A 21,858-nucleotide genomic window follows, 5' to 3' on the forward strand; every position below is an offset into this window, starting at 1 on the left:
TACAATGTTTTTGTGCCTTTGGTTGTAGAGGTGAGGTGGCATGACCACCCGTATTCAAGAATTTCTCCTTTTTTAGGGTTTGTTCAGTGAGAGCGATGCACCCGAATGGGGCCCACGATCACAATGTTTTTGTATGCAGCGCCCGTGATCCGGACAGCCCAGTCTGGTTTTGTTCTGGGACTTGACGTCTTTATCCGCAACCTCATCCAACACAAGCTGGATTCTGATCATCACTCCATCATCCTTCATGGTTTGTCAATTACTGTTATACCCTTCTTCGATTGGTCGCTAGGTAGAAGTCGAACGCATGAACTACAGCTTTGTAATTTGACAAAATCAAACTTAATATAAATTAAATTTTAGTCCACCCTGAGCTCTTTGTTCTCTCAAATTTAGCCCCTGACAGACATACAAATTGGAGTAGATATGTGATGGCAGTACAAAAATATCAAAAGATAAATCTACTCGCGAAATACCCGGTCCGGCGGTCTGCCAATTACATCTAAGGTTTACTCATCTAGCTGTGGCTTGCATGGATCTGCATCACTCTGTGAACCCAGTTGCTTCCCGAATTTTTTCAAAGCGATTGAATATATTGTTTTCCTTCGCACTGATGTCCCCTCAGCCACTAATTTGACAGCCTACATGAACATAAAGAGTTGTCAAACCACTCAACGGTTCATAATAACAGAAGAAAAGACCATTCTTAATGATTTTGTTAAACCTCGCAAATGCATTTCGGTCACTAGTAAGTGATGCGCTGAGTAAAATGAATTTGCAACAAGTCATTAGAAATACAAACATATGTCAGAAAAAGTGGCGTTCGATATAATAAACAGAAGTCATTACCGTGGAAAGACTATGCCCGCTGGAGATCAAATCTCTTAACTCATCCTCAAGCTGAGACTCTGAAGGAGCTACAACCGGAGAATCTTCCCTTCCTTCAATTAATACTGTAATTTCACCTTTTGGCTGGTGAGTAGAGTACGCTTCTTCAGCTTCCCCCAATGTACCCCGCCAAAACTGATAAGATGTCAAATTTAGGGGCATGCCATTAAATAAGTCTGAGATCACAACATAGAATCAACATAGTAGCAATTCTATATGTGGAGGAAGAACATGCTAGCATTTGAAAAAATTAAAAAAATATCAACAGAACTAGCAATTTTATCAGTTTTTTTTTTTCTTTTGAGAAAGAAACAACAATGTTATCACATCAAATTAGTTACATTCATACAATGTGCGCAACTGATCTATTCAGTTATTCCCCAATGGGATCTGGGTTCCAAGAAGTTTGAATCACAACCCGAAGCACTAGCTAAGTTCCTGGATTGTGTGAAATAAGAGTTTTACCAGAGATAAATAAGAGACATCAAGAGACATCGCCACAAACCACCTACCTCTTCATGAATTTTTGTAATTTCACGAGCTATAACACATTTTCTGCAACACAATTATACAAAAAAGGTCATCATTTTGTACAACCACTCAACCAGTAAAAGCGCATAGATCCAACCATGGAATTTCAATTGGTGACTCATCATAACAAAAAACCAATAAAACAATTAGATCAAGTATTTACCTTGAATAACCAAAAAGTGAAGAAGTCTCTTCAAGAAACTGATGAAGCTTATGGGGAGGTACATAAAATATTTGAGTCGTTGCCTCATTTGCTGAAACCGTCAGCCTCTCTCTTCTAGATCCAGCATGTTTAGAGAGAAATCCAACTGCAGAAGTACAATCAGTATACAAAACTATATATCTTGATCCATCCAAGCCACATCCACCAAGAAGAATATCAGCAACATCAATTCCTTGAAAAACTTACCAAATGTAAACTCATCGGTGGACAGGCCAGAGGCAGAGAGAGCAGCCACAAATGCGGACGGCCCAGGTATAGGAATGACAGGGATGTTTTCATCCACGCATAGCTTTGCCTGCACCAAAACTTTGATATCAATTGCACTGCTACGTGATACATCTATAAGACTATATATAAATACCATATCTGCAATAATACACGCTACATTACTCCGAAGTCAAGTTGTTGCGAATAACAAAACAATTTACAAAATCAATTCAAGCTGATACATGATGAATTACTTGCTGTAAAAGCAAAGGAAACTAGAGAAAAGGGGTAGACCCTCACCAATTCCGTACCAGGATCACTGATGCCCGGCATCCCAGCATCGCTTATGAGCGCCACAATTTCACCTTCCTTCAACCGCTTCAACACTGTTTGCCCCCGTTGAGCTTCATTGAATTTGTGATAGCTCAGCTGTAATCTAAAAGCATAAATCAAAATGACTAAAACTAAAAACTAACCAACTCAGAATCCCAAAAATATAATAACCCCTATTCACTTACAAGGGGAGTTTTGATGCTATAATGGTGGAGCAACTTCCCCGAATGCCGAGTGTCTTCGGAAAGTATTACATGAGCTGATTTTAGCACCCGGAGAGCCCTGCATTGGCAAAATTCGGTCCGATATCAAATTAAAAAATGAAAAGAAAACAAATACATGGTTTGCAACTCTGTAATTTGTATGTAGAGATTGAGAAAGCACCGTAGAGTGATATCTTCGAGGTTTCCGATCGGAGTTCCGACCAAATACAGTCCGGGTTCAATAGGACCCTGCAACCGAAACAAACATTCAAAATACAATCTTCTGTTGAAAAACCGATAAAGTAATGGTTTGATTATGCAAAAACAACGAGATTGAAAATAAAATTAGAGGGAAATTAGGGTTACTTGTTTCGACGGCGGTTGGGGGATTGAGTCGGTGAGTTCGGAGGAGATTTGAGGGCTGGAAGAACAGAAGGGGATTATGCTAGCTTTATTAGGGCAAACGGAGAGTGAGTGGAGAGACGGCTGCGCCGTCTGAACCGTCTGGGAGGGGAGCAAGTTCGAGAGGCCGGACCGCCCCCATGAGAAAGAAACCGCCGTGAAAGGAAGCCGCCGCGATAGCATTTGTTCCGGTAACTAAACCCCTCGCGCTTGCTTCTGGGTGGAGGGAAAACACAGCTGAAGTTAACCGTTTTGGATATTTTAGAACACGTAATGTTATAGAGATTAAATTTTATAAACTAACGTAAAAGTTAATGATTGTATTATTACTTTGTGTTTGATTTAACATACTTATTTCTTATTAGTGAAACATGACACACTCCGATCCAGAATGTCTATCTGGACTTTGAATCGATCTTTCCTGATCGACGCCGGAAGATGACAAAGCCATAAAAGTGTGGTGATGTGAAAAATATGAATAAATTTAAATCTAAACCTTTATTTTTGCCCACTCACACTTTCTGTTTTTCGCCCTTCTAGGATTTAGCTGAATCTTTTGTGGCGAATGAGCGATCACTGGCGATTATGAGATTCACCCAAGTAAACGTAGGAGTTTGTTTCTTGTTGTGTAATAATTACCTTATCTAGGTTTGATTGTTCTACTTATGTTGTACTGTCATCTATACTCGGATTATTTGTGTAATATGGGTTATTCCCACTACTGCACACTCTCTTTATTAGCTTAAATAACGATTTAAATTATTCATATTTTTCCACTTCACCTACACTTTTCGCTACGTCACTTTCGAAATTTTCCACTTCAACACATGATTTAATTCGTAAATTTAATCTACTTTTTAGAACCGATAAGTTGACAAAGAAGCTACTTCGAGAAACGCATAGGGATAGGGGTGAAGACGTTCGTTATTAGTTGATAAACTATCCTTTCCGTTGAAATTTCTTGTTCTAATTGATAGAGCAACTGAGTAGCAAGTCGAAAACGTGCAAGGCTATCTAAGTGGCAAGGAACTTGTAGCTCATTTGTTGATCAATAGGGGTGCAATATCCCCACCCCCGATATCAGTTGTATCCAAAAATAGTTACATCGGTGCAATTAGAGGGGGCAAATCAATCCATTAGGCTTTTAATGAGTACTCATTGAGATCTATTTAGTTTGATCTCACCTTACACTATCATCACCATTACCAATCTCACATCTATAATGATATAAAATTAAACGAGTCTTTAACGAGTGTCCATTAATAACCGTTATTAGTTGATTTACCACCACTAGATGCAATTGCCCCCACCCCGCTATCAGTTGTATGAAAAAACAGTTTAACTCGAGACTATTTTCAGAATAGCCAAAAGCGCTTCTAACCGAAACGACACAAGTCTCGTCGATCAACCAACGAGCTTACTGTTTGTAAAAGCAAGGATGCAGACATGATATCTGACCGTATTCACAGTTGTTGCAGCTACGCAACCTGATTCGCATCCCACCTCACTCGACTCGACACATGCATTCCAACTTCCAAGCAATGGCAACCAAATATGTTGCGGGGTGTGGGGGCATGTCCGTTAACATTGATTAAATAGTTGATTCCAAATCAATCTTTATACATAATTAATATTCGTTAGGTCATTACATTAAACCTTGTCATCATGGAACCACCATGTCGTCTCCTTGGGAGATCTGCCGTTCCTGCAGTTCTTCACGTATCGATCGTTATCCGCTGGGCGTTGCTGCACAAATGGTAAATTGCACAAATGAGGGTCGTGTTATAACGAAGTCACGTAGGGTGAAGTGGAATAATCTAAAGCTAAAAATTGAACCATACCTTCACCGTGGAACTCGATAACATGGAGAGAATGCTGATACAGATGGAACTAACCGTCATGGCTGGGGACCATGAATCATATAGAATATCTGCAAATGAAAACAACCGTTAACTGGAAAATCAATTAGCTGTTGCTCATTATCAGGTACATGACAGCTATCTACTACATTGCAGAAGCGAGAATATGTAAACAAAAAAGGTCGTACCCAGTGCACAAGGCTCCCGCTTTACGCAGGGTCTGGGAGAGGTGAATGTCGGCTAGCCTTACCCCCATTTATGGAGAGGCTGCTCCCAAAGCGAGAATATGTAAACGACAACAATAAATTAAACATAACGTGATCAAACAGCTCGGGCTACCTTAGGCACACAATCCATAGGGAATCAAACAATCCATAGGGAATCAAGGATAACAAAAAGGAGATGATAGTTTCCCCTTTTTTGTTATCTTATCATTTCTGGCAACAAAGAAAAAGATATCTTGTGCTTGAAAGACGAAAGTTTGCAACTTTAAAAAGCTCAAAAGAGCAATAACAAGTATAGATGCAAACGCAAGGGATACCGAATGACTCCCAGCACCTAGAAGATTCTATCCAATGACCAAAGCCTCACAAAACTGTGAGCTTGGGTGTAACTCATGCAGCCATGCCTCTGGAACTTAAATTTGATCTTCAACTAAGAGCTATTGTCAAAGTTTCTTAGGTATCCCTGGTCCTTTCTTTTTAAATTCACTATATGGCTATAATACTCGATGTGATTTAATAATAAAAGCTATCTGCCTGATTTTCAGAGTTCACAACTAAACCTGATCGTATGCTGGGCACCACACTAATTTCTAGTTTATTTTCTTGTCAATCTTCATATCAAGCCAATTCAGATTATCACAAAATCCAACTAGGCATGTCATGCGATCATGCGTACTCGCGACAGTAAGCACCGGAGGGTTGTACTTGCTTGACATGAGACATTAGATTTCTACCACAGAACGATAAAATGAAACATTCTAAATTGCTAGTGCTAAGATCTAAACATTAGGTAACGTTTTCCTCAAGCTTAGTTGCAAACAGAAGGATATTCTCCAAGGCAAGGTCAAACTCGAATGGTCGGCAAATTCAATAGAATCCATTTAAACTTATTACAAGGTTGCCTAACTTGCAAGCAAATATTGCGATGTAACAGTTGATCAACTTAACAACTAGTCATCATTTTGATAGAATGAAACTAACGATCGCATAAGGTCAAAGCAATGACTCGAATAATATAATAGCCATCTAATTTTTGATCTTCCATATCAAGAAAGCAGGAATTCACACCAAGACATTAGTTCCATACTAACCCAATTACTGAAAACTAAAGATCGCGGAAAATACTAATACAAAGTTAAAAGACGAGATCGGTACCTAAACAGATATGGCCATTGCTGTAAATGTGAGGATGCAGAGGAGCCGGAGGGACAAAAATCACCTGAATACATCAGTAATTTAAGCGAAAACTTCAAATATTAATCGAGCATTATCGGCTACTAAATTACTTATCGTTCTGTTTTCGTCAAGTTTTCGAAACCCTAACAACTACAACTCTAGAACCAAACAGTAGGTATGCTTACTTAAATGGTTTGAACCCAATAATCAATTCTTCAGTTTCGAAACAAATTTCTCGGCAACCAAACAGAATCAAGAGAAAACCAAAAGTTAAATTCAGAATCTTATGGACCTGTGGTGCTTCCATGGGATAATGCTCGGGGAAATCGACTTGGAGCTGATAAATTTCGTTAGCGTATAGAGTTCCCGGCGCTCCGGTGACTTCGATGACCCATCTTCACACCAAAATTCAAAGAAATTAACATTTATCACAAAATTAATCGCAAACAAAAGAGACATTAACACTAAATTAAATATAAAGAAATTGGAATGGAACCTCTGAAGATTATCGGTGACTTTGTGCTTGAAACCTGCCGGAGGATTCACCTGCCACTCCACCAGCTCTTTCTGCAGCCGATTGCAGGCGATCTTGCTTAAGGCCTACGCACCCAAAAAATTCCATTAAAAACGATAAAAAAAAAAAAAGTACAAACAATTTAAAATTGTATATACAGAGAGAAGTAAACCTTGCGTGAAGTGGCGGAGGAGCTCGTCATCGCTTCCTAAGCAAGTGAGAGAGAAAGAGGCGGACGGCAGCGACGGCGGATTCGAGTGCTCCTTCCTACCCTCCTTCCTCGGCTATCTTTTACTCTCAATTTTCTCTGAAAATTCCAGAAATTATTTTAATTTTCTAGACAATAAAAAATATACATTTTAGCAAAAAGGTATCCACGCGCGTGATAGTAGTCGGCAATCTCATCAGAAATATCTCCGGGGGACCCACTGCTGCACTAGAAGCTTTTGGAGGTTTCCGGTTTTGCCACGTTGATAATATTTGATCACGGAATCCGCGTGTTCGTTCGCTCCTTTTTTTTTAGTATTGGTGCAGGTCGTTGCCGTCGTTTTTTATTTTTAATTTCCACAAGCAAAAAATTATTCTCCCACCAAAAAAATAATAATGTCAATTTAGAAAAAAGTCACACCAAATTGAACACGGGGGTCGTCTAATTAATCTTATAAATTTATAATTAGTAGTTTAATTAGTTTTGTTATAAAATGTAAAAGTTATAGAGAGATAACCTTTATTCGGGACAGGAACGAAGCAGTTGCAGAGTATTATACCAACACAAGCTATTGCAGAGGAAGTAATGTATATTATTACTATTAGATATTTTTCTCTTCCTTTTCTCTCTGCTTTGTTGAACATTCGTAAAGCTCTATTTATAGAGCATCACCATGGAAACAAACAAAAACACTGTTAAACATATGACATGTTCACTGTATGCATGTGGGCATACATATTATACTATTTACAACACTCTCCCTTGGATGCCCACATATCAACATCAGTTGCCTCATTAAAACCTTGCTTGGAAAAACCCTGTGGGAAAAAAAACATAGCGAAGGAAAAAGAGTACAACTTTATCCGGATGGTGTTGAGCATGCTTATGTTGCCTCGTTAAAACCTTGATAGGAAAAACCCAGTGGGAAAAATCCTAAGCGAAGGAAAAAGAGTACAACATGCATGTATCATGGATGCTCCCCCTGAATTGGATCTCCCCCTGATTCTGCATTCTTCAAATTTGTAAGCCGACGTAATCCGATTCCCTGCACCAGCTTCTGAAATATGCACTTTGATAAATCATTCCTTCATCTGGGCGACACAGGCTGCATTATCTTCATGGATGACAGTTGGAGTGTCTGTCTTTGAAGGTAGACCACATGAATTCCGGATGTGATGGATCATTGATCTTAACCAAGAACATTCACGACTTGCTTCATGTAGAGCAATTATTTCCGAATGATTGGAAGATGTTGCAACTAGCGTTTGCTTCGTTGATCGCCATGAAATTGCAGTATCTCCATTAGTGAACACATATCCATTTTGTGAGCGGGCTTTATGCGGATCGGAGAGAAAACCAGCATCTGCGTATCCAACAAGGATTTGTTCATTTGTGGGCTTGTCTGAGTAGAAGAGACCCATATATGTTGTCCCACGAAGGTATCGTAGAACATTTTTTACTCCCTTCCAATGACGAATTGTTGGAGCAGAGCTGTACCTGGCTAACAAGTTAACTGAAAAAGCTATATCTGGTCTAGTACATTGTGCTAAATACAATAAAGCACCTATTACGCTCAAATATGGTACTTCTGGACCAAGGACCAGTTCATCATCTTCCTTTGGACGGAATGGATCTTTCTTAATGTCTAAAGAACGAACGACCATTGGGGTGCTAAGTGGATAAGCCTTGTCCATGCCAAATCGCTTCAGTATTTTTTCAATGTAAGCTGATTGATGGACCAAAATTCCACTAACACAATGCTCGATCTGCAGGCCTAGACAATATTTGGTTTTCCCAATGTCTTTCATTTCAAATTCGCTTTTCAGATATTCAGCAGTTTTATGGAGCTCTTCAGGAGTCCCAACTAAGTTCACATCATCAACATATACTGCCACTATAGCAAATCCAGAGTTGGATTTCTTAATGAACACACAAGGGCAGATGACATTGTTGATATATCCTTCTTTAATCAAATACTCACTGAGACGATTATACCACATTCGCCCAGATTGTTTCAGCCCATATAGTGATCGCCTTAATTTGATTGAGAACATACCTCATGGTTTGTTTGTTGCTTCAGGCAACTTAAGTCCTTCTGGGACTTTTATATATATGTCAGTATCTAATTCTCCATATAGATACGCGGTGATGACATCCATAAGTCGCATGTCAAGTTTTTCTGAAATCACCAAACTTATTAAGTAACGGAACGTAATTGTGTCAATTACAGGAGAGTATGTCTCCTCATAATCAATTCCAGGTCTTTGTGAAAAGCCTTGTGCAACGAGTCGTGCTTTGTATCTAGCAATCTCGTTTTTCTCATTGCGTTTCCTTGTAAATACCCATTTGTAACCTACGGGGTTTACATCAGTTGGGGTTTGGACTACTGGTCCAAGAACACTTCGCCTTTCCAAGGAATTTAATTCTGCCTGGATTGCATCTTTCCACTTAGGCCAATCTTGTCTCTGTTTGCATTCATCAACAGAGCGGGGCTCAATATCATCACTTAATATGATTTCAGTGGCTACTGCGAATGCAAACATATCGTCAATGATTATTTCATTCCGATCCCACAATTCATTAGTACATGCATAATTTATGAAGATTTCTTTGCTTTCATGTACTTCTGTCTCTTCAGGGCCATTTTCTTATTCTGGAAGTCCAGAGTCATGAATTGTGGATTTGTCATTTACTCTCTCTTTCTGAATGATTTCATTTGGATTCAGTTGTGCCCTCGTCTTTCTCTTCCGAGGGGTTGAATCTTTTGAACCTGGTGGTCTACCACGCTTCAGGCGTGCACCAGATGAATCATTCGCTGCCACTTTATTTTGTCCAACAGGGACATCAATTCTGGCAGGTGCATTTGCAGCTGGTATATGCGATTTTGTCACTTTCATAGTGTCATTAAATGCATCTGGCATTTGATTGGCAATGCTTTGAAGATGAACGATCATTTTCACTTCATTTTCACATTGAAGGGTTCGAGGATCAAAATGAGGCAAGGTGGGAACAACCCATGTCAGCTCTTTCCGTTATTCTGGAACGGTCTTTTCTCCCCCTAACGATGGGAAGACTGTCTCATCAAAATGACAATCAGCAAAACGAGCTGTAAACATATCACCTGTCAAGGGTTCCAAATATCTAATAATAGATGGTGAATCAAAACCCACATAAATTCTCAGTCTACGCTGAGGTCCCATTTTAGTGCGTTGCGGGGGTGCAATAGGCACATAAACAGCACAACCAAAAACTCGTAAATGTGAAATGTTTGGCTGATGTCCAAACACGAGTTGTATTGAGGAGTATTGGTGGTTGGCTATAGGTCTCAATCGAACTAATGATGCAGCATGTAGAATGACATGTCCCCATGCAAAAACTGGCAATTTGGTTTTCATAAGCATAGTGCGGGCTATTAACTGAAGCCGCTTGATCAATGCTTCTGCTAAACCATTTTGAGTATGGACATGAGGAACAGGGTGTTCAACATCAATGCCCAATGTCATGCAGTAATCATCAAAGGTTTGAGACGTAAATTCACCAGCGTTATCAAGTCGGATTGATTTAATGGGATAATCTGGGAATTGTGCTCGTAACTTAGTTATCTGAGCAAGAAGTCTCGCAAAAGCTACATTCCGAGTAGACAAGAGACAAACATGTGACCATCTGGTGGATGCATCAACCAAAACCATAAAATATCGAAATGGTCCACAAGATGGTTGAATAGGTCCACAGATATCCCCTTGAATTCTTTGTATAAATGATGGGGATTCAGCATCAACCTTTAGTTGTGATGGTCTAATTACCAACTTCTCTTGAGAACAAGCCTTGCAAGGGTTATCATTTGAGATAGCAATGTCTCTGCTCAATAATGGATGTCTATTAGAGTTGGTAATGATCATACGCATCATGGTGGATCCTGGATGACCCAGACGGTCATGCCAAAGCATGTAAACCTTTGAATCAATGAACTTCTGGTTCATGATAGTATGTGATTCAACTGTCCTTATGTATGTATAATATAATCCACTCGAAAAACCACGCAACTTCTCCAATATACGCTTCTGGGTATCATTGGAGGTAATGCATAGATACTCCACATTTTTTGCACTTTTCGTTTCAATGTGGTATCCATTTAGACGTATGTTTTTGAAACTCAACAAATTTCGAGTAGATCGAGTAGCATACAATGCATTTTGTATGGACAATATTGTTCCATTTGGTAACATAATCTGGGCTTTCCCTGAGCCTTCAATCACATCTGAAGGTCCTGATATTGTTGTTACCCCTATTTTTGTAAGCATTAAGCTTGAGAAATACTTTCGATCACGAAGTATTGTATGTGTGGTTGCACTGTCTGCCAAACAAATATCTCCGCTATTTCTCATGTTCTGAGAATAACCACAGTTTTTATCCATGCTTTCTGAGTAAATGGAATCACAGTTAACAAACAATTTATAACAGGAAATTTACATGCCATTTTTATTGAATTTGAAAAACTAGTTTTAGACAACAAGTTCAGCATAATAAAAGTACATCAAACATAAACGATTTAGTCGGACCGATATACTTCATTCCCCCTTTCCATAATGAAGTCTGAAACATCTAAGTGAGTTGCGTCAAATTGCCCTGATAAATCAAACACTGGATCAGGTATATCCATTGGTTTAGCCTGGTCGAGAAAATTGGTCTCGACACCCTTCTTCTTGAGGGAGGCTTGATACAACTCCACCAGATGTTTTGGGGTACGACAAGTTCGCACCCAATGCCCATTGCCACCACACCTATGGCAGGCTCCTTCAGAGTTCCTGGGAGCATTGGTTATGTTAGCTTTGCCTTTGTGACGATTCACATTTTTGAAGCTCGGGCCAGAATTATGCCTCTGAACCTGGTTGTGAAACTGACCACTATGGTTCTTGCCTTTCCTATTCCATCGACCTCGTTTGTGGCCACGTCCTTGTTTATGATAATTACCACCAGAGGATGTGGCGTTCACTTCGAGGGAAGTAGCATTTACTTATGGGAATGGTGCAGATCCAGTAGGTCGGGAATTATGGTTTTTCATCAGGAGCTCATTGTTCTGTTCAGCTACCAGGAGCACAGATATCAGCTGGTTGTATTCAGTGTAGCCTCGCGCTCTATACTGCTGCTGCATAAGCACGTTATTGGCATGAAATGTGCTGTAAGTCTTTTCCAGCAATATTTCATCAGTAATGGTATCCCCACAGAGCTTCATCTGAGAGGTAATCTTGAACAACGCAGAATTGTACTCCGCTACTGATTTGAAATCCTGAATTCTCAGGTGAGACCACTCATAGCGAGCTTTTGGAAGAATCATCGTTGTCTGGTGATTGTATCTGCTTCGCAAGGCCTCCCAGAGAGCTAACGGATCTTCAACCGTTAAGTACTCACTCTTTAGTGCCTCATCAAGATGGCGGCGAATAAAGATCATAGCCTTCGCCCAATTTTGAGAAGATGAGCTGCTTTCTTCCCTGATGGTATCTCCAAGATTCCCTGCTTCCAGATAGATCTTGGTATCAAGTACCCAAGTAAGGTAATTCTTCCCGGTAATGTCTAGGGCAGCATATTCAAGCTTAGCCAAGTTCGTCATTTTCTTTTCTGAAAGAAAATGAGATGTGTAAGAACTTGCAGTAATATGTATTCCTAGAGGAATGTGATGTTAGAACTTCTGGCTCTTACAAATTTTTCATTTTGATCTTCAGGCCAAAATGATAAGCACTCGAAACTTCTGGCTCGAGATTTTCAGGGTGAATGAGAAGGGCGATTATACCGCACCATTCTCATTGAAAGAATGTAACATGGAATGGGCGATTAGTCCGCACCACTCAAGTAGCAAGAAAATTGAAATACGCAGAGCAGGGTGGGCGATTATACCGCACCACCTAAAATTGCAATGAAATTAAACAACAGGTAAATTTAAATTTGGAAAGCAAGGAGGGCGATTATACCGCACCACCTAAAATTGCAATGAAATTAAATAACAGGTAAATTTAAATTTGGAGAGCAAGGAGGGCGATTATACCGCACCACCTAAAATTGCAATGAAATTAAATAACAGGTAAATTTAAATTTGGAGAGCAAGGAGGGCGATTATACCGCTCCACCTGAAATTTGCAGTAAAAGTAGATCTGCAGTCCAAGATAGGCGATGATACCGCACCATCTTGGATCGCAGTAAGATGAAATTTGCAGTTCAAGATGGGCGATTGTACCGCACCATCTTGGATTGCTGTAAAATCAATATAAATACTATGTTAGTAATCAATATCCAAACCAAACAAGTAATCAAAGATGTATGTAACCGCTAGTTGGAGAACTACGAGCAGGCATGGAGCAAATAGTTCGTCGCGAGGATATACCGCGCAGTTGAGGCAGATGAAGAAGATGAACAGGAAAAACCTTAGAGGAAACATTTTTTTTTTTTCGTTCGGCGGAGAGAAATGAGATAATGATTTCCTTTATTGTTTAGTGAATGTAAATGAGACATGGTTATACTTAGAGACTCGTGCTGATAACGTGTTATAAAATGTAAAAGTTATAGAGAGATAACCTTTATTCGGGACAGGAACGAAGCAGTTGCAGAGTATTATACTAACACAAGCTATTGCAGAGGAAGTAATGTATATTATTACTATTAGATATTTTTCTCTTCCTTTTCTCTCTGCTTTGTTGAACATTCGTAAAGCTCTATTTATAGAGCATCACCATGGAAACAAACAAAAACACTGTTAAACATATGACATGTTCACTGTATGCATGTGGGCATACATATTATACTATTTACAACAAGTTTGTTGTTTTAACAAATATTATGACTCGTTTTGCAACGTTGGGATCTTAACAATTGAGTCATTATTTAAACCAGAAGATTCCCGTCAGATTCTTTTTGTGAGGATTTTAGGGATCCTCTAATCACATTGGTTCATCGTGTGGTCAGAAATCATTGTAAATTTTTTTATTTAAATTTGAATATAAACAGTACCTGACAAAAACTGACCGCACGATGTACGATGAAAAGATGTGATTGGATGATCATCGGAATCCTCACAAAAATGATCCGATGAGGATCCTCTCTCTTATCTAAATTATATAATTAGGTAGATTTGGTGGAGTAATATAGTTGGATTATATATCTGGTGCAAACTGTGTGGTAATTGAGGAAATTGGCAATTTAAATGGTTTTAACACAAACCTGTGAATTTGTGATTTTTTTTATTTTCGATTGTAATTGAGTAATAGAATGATGTTATTGTTGTATACATTACACGCCAAGTTTTTATTGGTGTGTCATATTGGCAAATCTATAAATTATACATCATGGGATTCTAGTGTCAAGGTCAAAAAAAAAAAATTTAATAGAAATATTGAATTTCAACCAAGTTATGTTAGCAATGCATTTCGTTAAGTATGTCGAGCCATGCAATATATGTCGAGCAATGATAGGTCTCATACCAAACCGCTATGTGCTCTCCAAAAACCCTTTTAAGACGATTTTTTTTTTTTGCTTTATGTATGTTTTCAGAACCAATTGTTGTCTAATTAAATCCGTTATTGGTTGGTGATCATATATCTTTCCTAGAGTTGAATTTATTCAAACTTTTTTATTAAAGTTTATTTAAATCTTAGAAGGCATTTATAAACGACTTAATTGCTCAACTCAATTCAAATTGATTTCTCATCTCTTAAATATAAGGCCCAAAATTTCTTTAAAAAAAGAAGAAGAAAAAGGTCCCAAAATTTTGTTAATTATGGCATTTGTTAAATGATGATGGATCTTCATACCAAAAAAGGAAAGTTATTGACGGATATTAACATCTAATTTAAGCTTTTTCAGGTTTACAAAAATCATAAATAGTTACCAAAACAAGTAAGAGCTAAAAGTGTAATTTCATACGCGCGAATGGCGGGACCACAATTCAGAGTTAACGGACCGTAATGCCGTCGTTACTCGTTAGCGTATTCCAAAACGCACCGTGTGGCCCTCCGACAAGACAACCAAGCTACTGACTACGAGGCTACAGGGGTTCGAGTAAACTACACACGTGAGTTGGCCACTTCCACGTTTTCCACCTACAACCTTTTATTTTCCGAATTTAAAAACATGAATGCGGAAATATTGCATAATACCGCCCCTATATTTTCTATTTCATGCAAATCACATCAAGTTTGTTTGTACCATACTTAATCAATCCTAAAACTACTGAGCACCGGTCAACGGTATACCGCCAAGAATCCAGAAGAGTTTCCCTCAAACCAGGAGGCCAATCATAGCGCGACACGTGTCGACATTAGAAGCCAATCACAACACGACACGTGTCAATGTTAAAACAAAACTAGAAACTCTCTTCAATAAAAGGAGATCATTATCCCACAATATTTCCAAATGTCATTTCTACTAAATCATTCACTAGTACTCACTAAAGGAGAGCTTGAACCTATGTATTTGTGTAAACCCTTCACAATTAATGAGAACTCCTCTACTCCGTGGATGTAGCCAATCTGGGTGAACCACATACATCTTGTGTTTGCTTCCATGTCTCTATCCATTTACATACTTATTCATACTAGTGACCAGAGCAATCTAGCGAATGTCACAAACTTAACACTTTCAGTTGTACCAAAATTCTTATTAATTTTGTACATCAACAAACTCTAAAATATATTCACAATCAACCACTTGTACTTCATGCCCCTTGACAATTTGGCACCTTCCTCTGATGTTCATATTTTTATCAAATAATGATCATATCACGTTCAAGATGGCCCTTTTTCAAAAAACATCCACGACATTTATCATGCGTGTAAAGGTATGAGAATTATTAAGGCTATCTTCAAGGAGTTCACAAACTCAAAAAGTTAAAATCTTGTCCCTACACTTTCTCTAATACATGAATTTTAGGGGGCTAAAAAGTTTGATTTTAATGTTAGGTAGGGGTAAGTGTTGAGTCAGGGACAGATTGATACGTGAAGAGTGTGAAGCAAACCTCCCACATGTCAAAAAAAGACGTAAACGTAAAAAGTCACATTGGTTGGAGTTGAAAGATAAAAAAGGGCCACAACCAAGCCTTGAGTTGGATCATTACATCATCGACTCACTACTCACATTGAAATTGTTTGTTACTTGCATTTAACCACCTGTATGCACAACATGTGTGATGTTTTATTATTAAAAAAAAACATCTTTGTACAGTTACTAGTGTAACCATCTCATTGTTAACTCACGCGTTATGAGTTTGAAACTTCACCTCCCTAAATTTATGTAACAGTTTCAAACTCTTCTCATTCTCGTAATGATATTTAAATCTCAATTATGTATTTGTTTCGTCAAGTTTCCGACATCGGCTACACTACGATTGTCACACAACCTAAGTTTAGGTGATTAATGTAAAATAAAAATATATATACTCAGGTGAAAATTTCACCCAAAAAAAAAAAGAAGAAAAAGTCCTATACTTGCAATTTACCAAACGGTGGTTACCAGTTAGGCATTAGCGTAACGACGTTTGATTGAACCCTCTTAAGCAAACCACCACCACCCGCCACCCCTCACCCGTCACCACCACCCACATTCCACTCCCCAACTCTCTCTCTCTCTCTCTCTCTCTCTCTCTCTCTACTCTGTCTTCTTCAAGAACTTTCTTCCTCTGTTTTTTTTTTCTTGTGCTACCGTATACATATGGCCAAAACCAACATTTCCATTTAAAATAACAATGCTGTTACAAATTTGTTAAATTTCACATTTACAAATTATGTGTTGTGTCATGAAAAAACACCTTGATTATTAATTTAATCAACGAGAACACTTGCGAACGCTCTCTTTCTCTCTCTCTCTCTCTCTCTCTCTCTCTCTCTCTCTCTAGTTCAAGAAGGAATGTAGTAGCGGTTAAAATTAATGGTTTTTCTGTCGTAATATAAAAAAAACAGAGTATTTGAATTCTTAAATTCGTTCGAGTTGGTGTTGATATTTAATTGGGCATTAATAAAATATATTTAAACTGGGTCGAAGTAGGTGCCGTTGTTCCAATCATAAGGAGGTTGTTCTTGTTCGGGAATTCTCATTTTTCTCTCTCGGGATTCGTGTCTGTCTCCGATTCTGGAGAGCGGAAGAAGATAGCTACAGTTTTCTTTTTCTTCTTCTTCTTCTTCTTTTTCTTCCGCTCCTTCAGCTCCAATCCTTCAAAGTTTCTCCATTTTTTTTTCGTTCAGGTAATTTCGATTTTTCACTTCCCCTGCTGCTTCAGTTCTTACCCTTTTCTTTGTTTTCCATTTTTGATTAATTATGCTGATTATGTTAGTATTTTGGTTATGAAATCAGTATTAATATTGGATTATTAGCACTAATCTCCACTGGTTTAGTTCACCTTGGATTATTTGAAATTTGGGTTAGTAGATTTTTCTTGTCTTCTAGTTTGATAACTCTGTCTGCATATCTTCTGAATTGGGTTTTTGCTTTTGGTAATTTTGCTGGGTTTTTACGTTTGGTAAATTTGATGATTTTTTTTTTTTTGGTAGGATTCAGTAATTTGATTAAATGGGTATCGCCAATTCGATTGGTTATCATTTAATTTGTGAGAAATATCGGTAATTTGGATTGGATCCCCGAATTTTACTCAAAGATTTGGAGACAGAGGAAGAAGATACTAGGCTATTGAGCTATGGCTACCTATTTCCAGAATTTGGGTAACCAGAACTTACTGAACCCTTATCAAGGGGACCCCGAACCGCCCGGAAACATGATGATGTATCTGAATCAGGCTTCCTATGCCGCCGGATCCTACTCCGAGGTCTTGTCTGGCGGCAATTTGCCCCCTCAGAAGTATGCTGACTCTGAGGGGGTTAGGAATGAAATGATGTTTATTCCGCCAACGAGTGATCAAGTCAGGGATTGTGACATTGGCGGCAATTCCTTGATTGGGAAACATGGTATTCAGGATCATGGATTGTCTCTCAGCCTTTCCACCCAAATTCCGCAAACGGTATCTCTGCCGTCGTTTCAGTACCAGTATCCGAATACAAGTCTCTCTTCGGTTTTGAGCAATGCTCCGGTGCTAGGGAAGGGCGACGAGTATAATCAAAGCGAGGAGTTTAGAAACTTCGAAAGTTTGGCATCGGGGTTATATGGAGGTGGCCATGAGGCTGTCAAGACACAGGCTTTCTACAATCCTTTGTGTTCATCTGAATCCAAAGAAATGCGCTCTGAAGCATACTTGTATGAATCATTAGGTTCAGCAAACACTATGTTAAGCTCCAAGTACCTCAAGGCAGCACAACAGTTGCTTGATGAAGTGGTAAATGTCCGAAAGGCTCTGAAGCAGTCTCGATTGAACAAGAACCAGAGCTTTAAGCGGAGTGGATTAGGCGGTTCCAAAGAGACTGATGGGAGTGATCAACATTTACGGAGATCATCAGATCCTAGCGAATCAAGCGCTGTCTCTTCTATCGAGTTATCACCATCAGAACGGCAGGATATGCAGAACAAGAAGACTAAACTTTTGTCCATGTTGAATGAGGTAAATAACCACAATTCGTAAGAATTTTTTGTTTCATATTGGGTCTTTAAATCCTGTTTATGTTACTGATTTTGCAAGGTCATTAATTGATATGCCGTATTGCAGGTAGATCAAAGATACAAACAATATTACCATCAAATGCAAGCCGTGGTGTCATATTTTGACAAGGTGGCTGGGAACGGGGCTGCTGGACCATACACTGCCCTTGCTCTCCATGCAATTTCATGTCACTTTCGCAGTTTGCGTGATGCAATCAAGGGCCAAATTCAAGTGACGCGGAAAAGGTTGGGAGAGCAAGATAATTCATCTGATGGTCAAGGATCAGTAATACCCCGCCTCCGCTATGTGGACCAACAGCTCAGACAGCAGAGGGCATTTCAGCAGCTTGGTGGATTGCAGCATGCTTGGAGGCCTCAGAGAGGACTCCCGGAAAGCTCTGTTACAATCCTTCGTGCTTGGCTGTTTGAACATTTCCTTCTTCCGTATGTACTTGAGCACCTTTTTCGCCGTAATTGAAAATGATACATGCCAATCTCTTAAGAACTTTGGTCACTGATTCTTTTGTGGTTTTTGGTGTCCCTCCAGTTACCCGAAGGATTCAGAAAAGATTATGCTTGCAAGGCAGACTGGATTAACCAGAAACCAGGTAAGATGACTTCTAGCTTTCTTCCTATGGGATCACCATTTATTCTTTCCGTTATGGTTTCTTAAACGTGCATGGTTTTGAATTGGGATTCAAATATCAGTCGGTTGAAAATGTGAACTTTAATCCTTGCTCTTTCCTTTTCAATGCCATCAAAATGTTGGACTCAATGTTGTAATTTCTTCGTATCACTTGAATATCGCAGCTTACCTTGAAATATTTCATCACACCCTTGTTTTGTTTGCGTAGTGTCATAACTAACATTGTACGTTATCAGGTTGCCAACTGGTTTATCAATGCAAGGGTACGCCTTTGGAAACCCATGATTGAGGATATATACAAAGAAGAATTCGGTGATCTGGACATGGATTCGAAATCTTCACCTGAAAATGCACTCAAGGAAGAAGCAAGAGTTGATTTCTCAGCATCTGAGGACAGGAAAGAGGAGTTGCACGAAAGCCTGATATCCGCAACTGCTGATAGTATTGAACCAGGGAAATTGCATGACTCGAAGTCGGGTCACCATTCCACATGTGACATGCCAAGGTTGGATCATTTCACAGTTGGCAGCGATGTGTCACTTGCGTTGGAGTTACGGCATTGCGAAGAACACGATGGATTTCCTCCGTCTACCGGATCCCATGTAAGAGTTAACGATGCGGTAACTTCTTTGGATTGTCACTATGAGGATCCGGAGCAGCAACATTTAATACAGGTTTGGCAATTCCCACCCGTTACTTGATTTTGTAGTCCGAGAGGATTATCGCCTCCAAATATTGGGCGGTAAGCGGCCTCAGGCAATGATCATCGAGAAACAGAATGCTTGTTTTGCTGCTCTGCAAGCGGGTGTAGATGTAGATGTGTGGATGACACTGGTACCAACGTGTAATATAACAGAGCTTGGTGGAAGAAGAAGAAGCCTTGGGCATATTTGTAAACTAGTTTTGTAAAGATAAAAGGTGAAGGAATACCTTGTGCATTCATTGAATTAAGGAACTTGGAAACTGTATGTGTGACATCAAAATGTATAATCTCATTTGGAAATAAGTCTGATACAAGAATTGCCTGATTTTTGTTTACAAATTTGGTTTGCATCATTTGGAAATTTACATGAAATCGAGTGTATTACCCAAAGTATTTGTCTCTATTCTCGCGTGACTTATCGGGAGAAAGATGTACCTTTTTATGAAATGAAAATATGGTGTACCGAGCATTGAATCACGTGTCTGTGCAACTACAAATCAAAATTGCAACTCTTTGTAGTTTTATATCACCCATGTTTATCCCCAAGAGGAATGTTGCACATGTTCGGTTGTACACAAGAATGTCTTCTTAACGAGGGCCGTGAAATCCGTTGTGTATTCTTAGTATCTGTCTCTCTCAATACATAATAAATCAAAAGAGAGTAAGATATAAGAAGATTTATGCAATTACATGCCAGTCTCCTTCTTTTACAAAATTTTGTAAAATCGAGTGTCTTTAATTTTTGTGTCTTTTGTTAATCTATGTCAAGAGAGAAACAAATACAACGAGATATACACACGATTGCATGTTAGTCTGTCTCATGGGACTATGCAGAAGCATACATATCCAAGCATCGATTTTTCTGATGGATTTGGAGGAGATCGGATTGGAGGGTGGATATCCCAAAGAAATATGATCACGGGAACAATTTTTTCTGGCGGAAGACTGTTGGCATTTGAAATTTACTGGGAGGGAAAGGGAGGGGTGTACAGGTTTTGCAGATAGGGCAGAGACACCTTTAATCTATAGGGTGGTGGGCCCGAGAGTTTACGGGGAGGGGGGGTCCTATTACTTTTATAAAGAACAAAGTTGGAAAGAATTAAGAGAGTGACAAGTGGAGGAGGCCAAAGGAACAAATATGGCAATCATTACTAAAGCATCCGATCAGACCCCCAAAAATAGTAACGCACACTCAGAAAAACTAGAATTAGTCTCAGCAGCACACCAAACCCTACCTCACCCTCAATTAATAATGCCTTAACTCACGCCCCTCCCCCCCTCCTCTTTCTCGCTCTAAAAAAAAACCTTGTGTAGCACATGCATTCATGTTAACTTATCTGTATTTTAGTTTCATTTGATTCCATGTCGATTAGATTAGATAAGAAAGTTATTTTTACTAGTCAGTTTTACGTAAGCTTTACTAATCTCTCTATAGGAGCATTCAAATCACTTCATATGAAGATAATCTATCAAAAACGATGAGAGTCGATGCATTTTGACTCCTCTCACCACAAGTTTATTATTATGTTCAATAAGAGTTCTGTTTTAGTTAGTCAATTCTATATAAGTTTTGCTCTTCTTAACACAATGAGAAACTTATTTACAACAAAAATCCTACTAACTCGAATAAGACTTTGTAATTAGCTTTGTTATGGCTGCAATGACATCTAGAATTCCGCTTAGTATAAGCAAAAGAACCCATCTTTATTATTCATTGATTTGAAAGATTGTGAAATCAGTGTCATTTCAACATCTCTCCCTCTATGAAATGTGTATTGTGTATGAAGCATGAATACGACGCTTAACAGGAAAAAGTAGATATTCCATGTGTTTAGAGGCTCAGAAGCTGACAATCCTAGAACTGGGAGTGTGCAAAAGACACCCCACTTTTTCTCTCCTCCTCTCCTCTCCTTCCTTTTATTACAGTCCTCCACAGCAAACCCATCCCAGCAGCACTGTATATGAACGGAACAATTTAACATGCTAAGCTAGCTGAGAGCAGCTCTTGTCCTTCTGACTTTCACAACAAGGGAGAGAAAGTGAGGAGAGAGAAAAAGACACAGCATACACTGTTTAGAGAGAGAAATGAAGGAGAGTAGATTTGAGGCTCCCAAGGAAATGTGAGTGCAGACACTAAAGCTAGAGGCTTTGATGCTTTTTGGTAGTTGGTTTTTTG

The 21,858-nt window shown here is 39.0% G+C and overlaps 4 protein-coding genes across 5 annotated transcripts; 1 reads left to right on the top strand and 3 right to left on the bottom strand.

Moving 5' to 3' along the window:
- Window positions 1-326: 326 nt before the first annotated feature.
- LOC103450432 (uncharacterized) lies at window positions 327-3,091 on the bottom strand. The gene is made up of 9 exons (XM_008389776.4): window positions 2,752-3,091; window positions 2,567-2,634; window positions 2,368-2,464; window positions 2,150-2,278; window positions 1,829-1,937; window positions 1,583-1,727; window positions 1,401-1,443; window positions 850-1,023; window positions 327-641 (listed from the first exon to the last, which is right to left on the bottom strand). Exons 1-9 carry the CDS (start codon window positions 2,968-2,970, stop codon window positions 510-512), a joined length of 1,116 nt encoding a protein of 371 aa, XP_008387998.1. The 5' UTR covers window positions 2,971-3,091; the 3' UTR covers window positions 327-509.
- Window positions 3,092-4,354: 1,263 nt separating this feature from the next.
- Window positions 4,355-7,048, bottom strand: LOC103450430 (probable ubiquitin-conjugating enzyme E2 18). Its single transcript, XM_008389774.4, has 6 exons — window positions 6,733-7,048; window positions 6,543-6,646; window positions 6,339-6,441; window positions 6,026-6,089; window positions 4,629-4,717; window positions 4,355-4,533 (listed from the first exon to the last, which is right to left on the bottom strand). Exons 1-6 carry the CDS (start codon window positions 6,760-6,762, stop codon window positions 4,438-4,440), a joined length of 486 nt encoding a protein of 161 aa, XP_008387996.1. The 5' UTR covers window positions 6,763-7,048; the 3' UTR covers window positions 4,355-4,437.
- A 4,269-nt stretch (window positions 7,049-11,317) lies between these two features.
- Window positions 11,318-12,376, bottom strand: LOC139192311 (uncharacterized). Its single transcript, XM_070814224.1, has 2 exons — window positions 11,858-12,376; window positions 11,318-11,653 (listed from the first exon to the last, which is right to left on the bottom strand). Exons 1-2 carry the CDS (start codon window positions 12,374-12,376, stop codon window positions 11,318-11,320), a joined length of 855 nt encoding a protein of 284 aa, XP_070670325.1.
- Window positions 12,377-16,340: 3,964 nt separating this feature from the next.
- LOC103450452 (BEL1-like homeodomain protein 3) lies at window positions 16,341-20,021 on the top strand. Of its 2 annotated transcripts, none has more exons than XM_008389802.4 (5): window positions 16,341-16,991; window positions 17,298-18,295; window positions 18,401-18,777; window positions 18,881-18,941; window positions 19,216-20,021. In XM_008389802.4, exons 2-5 carry the CDS (start codon window positions 17,441-17,443, stop codon window positions 19,678-19,680), a joined length of 1,758 nt encoding a protein of 585 aa, XP_008388024.1. In that variant the 5' UTR covers window positions 16,341-16,991; window positions 17,298-17,440; the 3' UTR covers window positions 19,681-20,021. The 2 variants fall into 2 exon arrangements, with proteins under 2 accessions (XP_008388024.1, XP_008388026.1); XM_008389804.4 differs by having other exon boundaries at window positions 16,575-16,991; window positions 17,305-18,295.
- The last annotated feature ends 1,837 nt before the right edge of the window (window positions 20,022-21,858 follow it).

This window comes from Malus domestica, chromosome 15 (genome assembly GCF_042453785.1).
Source record: "Malus domestica chromosome 15, GDT2T_hap1".
In the NCBI taxonomy this organism is placed as follows: domain Eukaryota; kingdom Viridiplantae; phylum Streptophyta; class Magnoliopsida; order Rosales; family Rosaceae; genus Malus; species Malus domestica.

Coding starts and splice junctions, on each gene's coding strand:
- LOC103450430 (XM_008389774.4), bottom strand. CDS start 6,762: ATGACGAGCTCCTCCGCCACTTCACGCAAG. Junction 6,647..6,732: donor CCTCCGCCACTTCACGCAAG/GTTTACTTCTCT, acceptor TTGGGTGCGTAG/GCCTTAAGCAAGATCGCCTG. Junction 4,534..4,628: donor TATCGAGTTCCACGGTGAAG/GTATGGTTCAAT, acceptor CCATTTGTGCAG/CAACGCCCAGCGGATAACGA.
- LOC103450432 (XM_008389776.4), bottom strand. CDS start 2,970: ATGCTATCGCGGCGGCTTCCTTTCACGGCGGTTTCTTTCTCATGGGGG. Junction 1,444..1,582: donor TCACTTTTTGGTTATTCAAG/GTAAATACTTGA, acceptor ATTGTGTTGCAG/AAAATGTGTTATAGCTCGTG. Junction 642..849: donor GCGGGCATAGTCTTTCCACG/GTAATGACTTCT, acceptor ATGTTCATGTAG/GCTGTCAAATTAGTGGCTGA.
- LOC103450452 (XM_008389802.4), top strand. CDS start 17,441: ATGGCTACCTATTTCCAGAATTTGGGTAACCAGAACTTACTGAACCCT. Junction 18,296..18,400: donor TTTTGTCCATGTTGAATGAG/GTAAATAACCAC, acceptor GCCGTATTGCAG/GTAGATCAAAGATACAAACA. Junction 18,778..18,880: donor TTTGAACATTTCCTTCTTCC/GTATGTACTTGA, acceptor GTGTCCCTCCAG/TTACCCGAAGGATTCAGAAA.
- LOC139192311 (XM_070814224.1), bottom strand. CDS start 12,376: ATGACGAACTTGGCTAAGCTTGAATATGCTGCCCTAGACATTACCGGG. Junction 11,654..11,857: donor AGCTGATATCTGTGCTCCTG/GTAGCTGAACAG, acceptor TTTCACAACCAG/GTTCAGAGGCATAATTCTGG.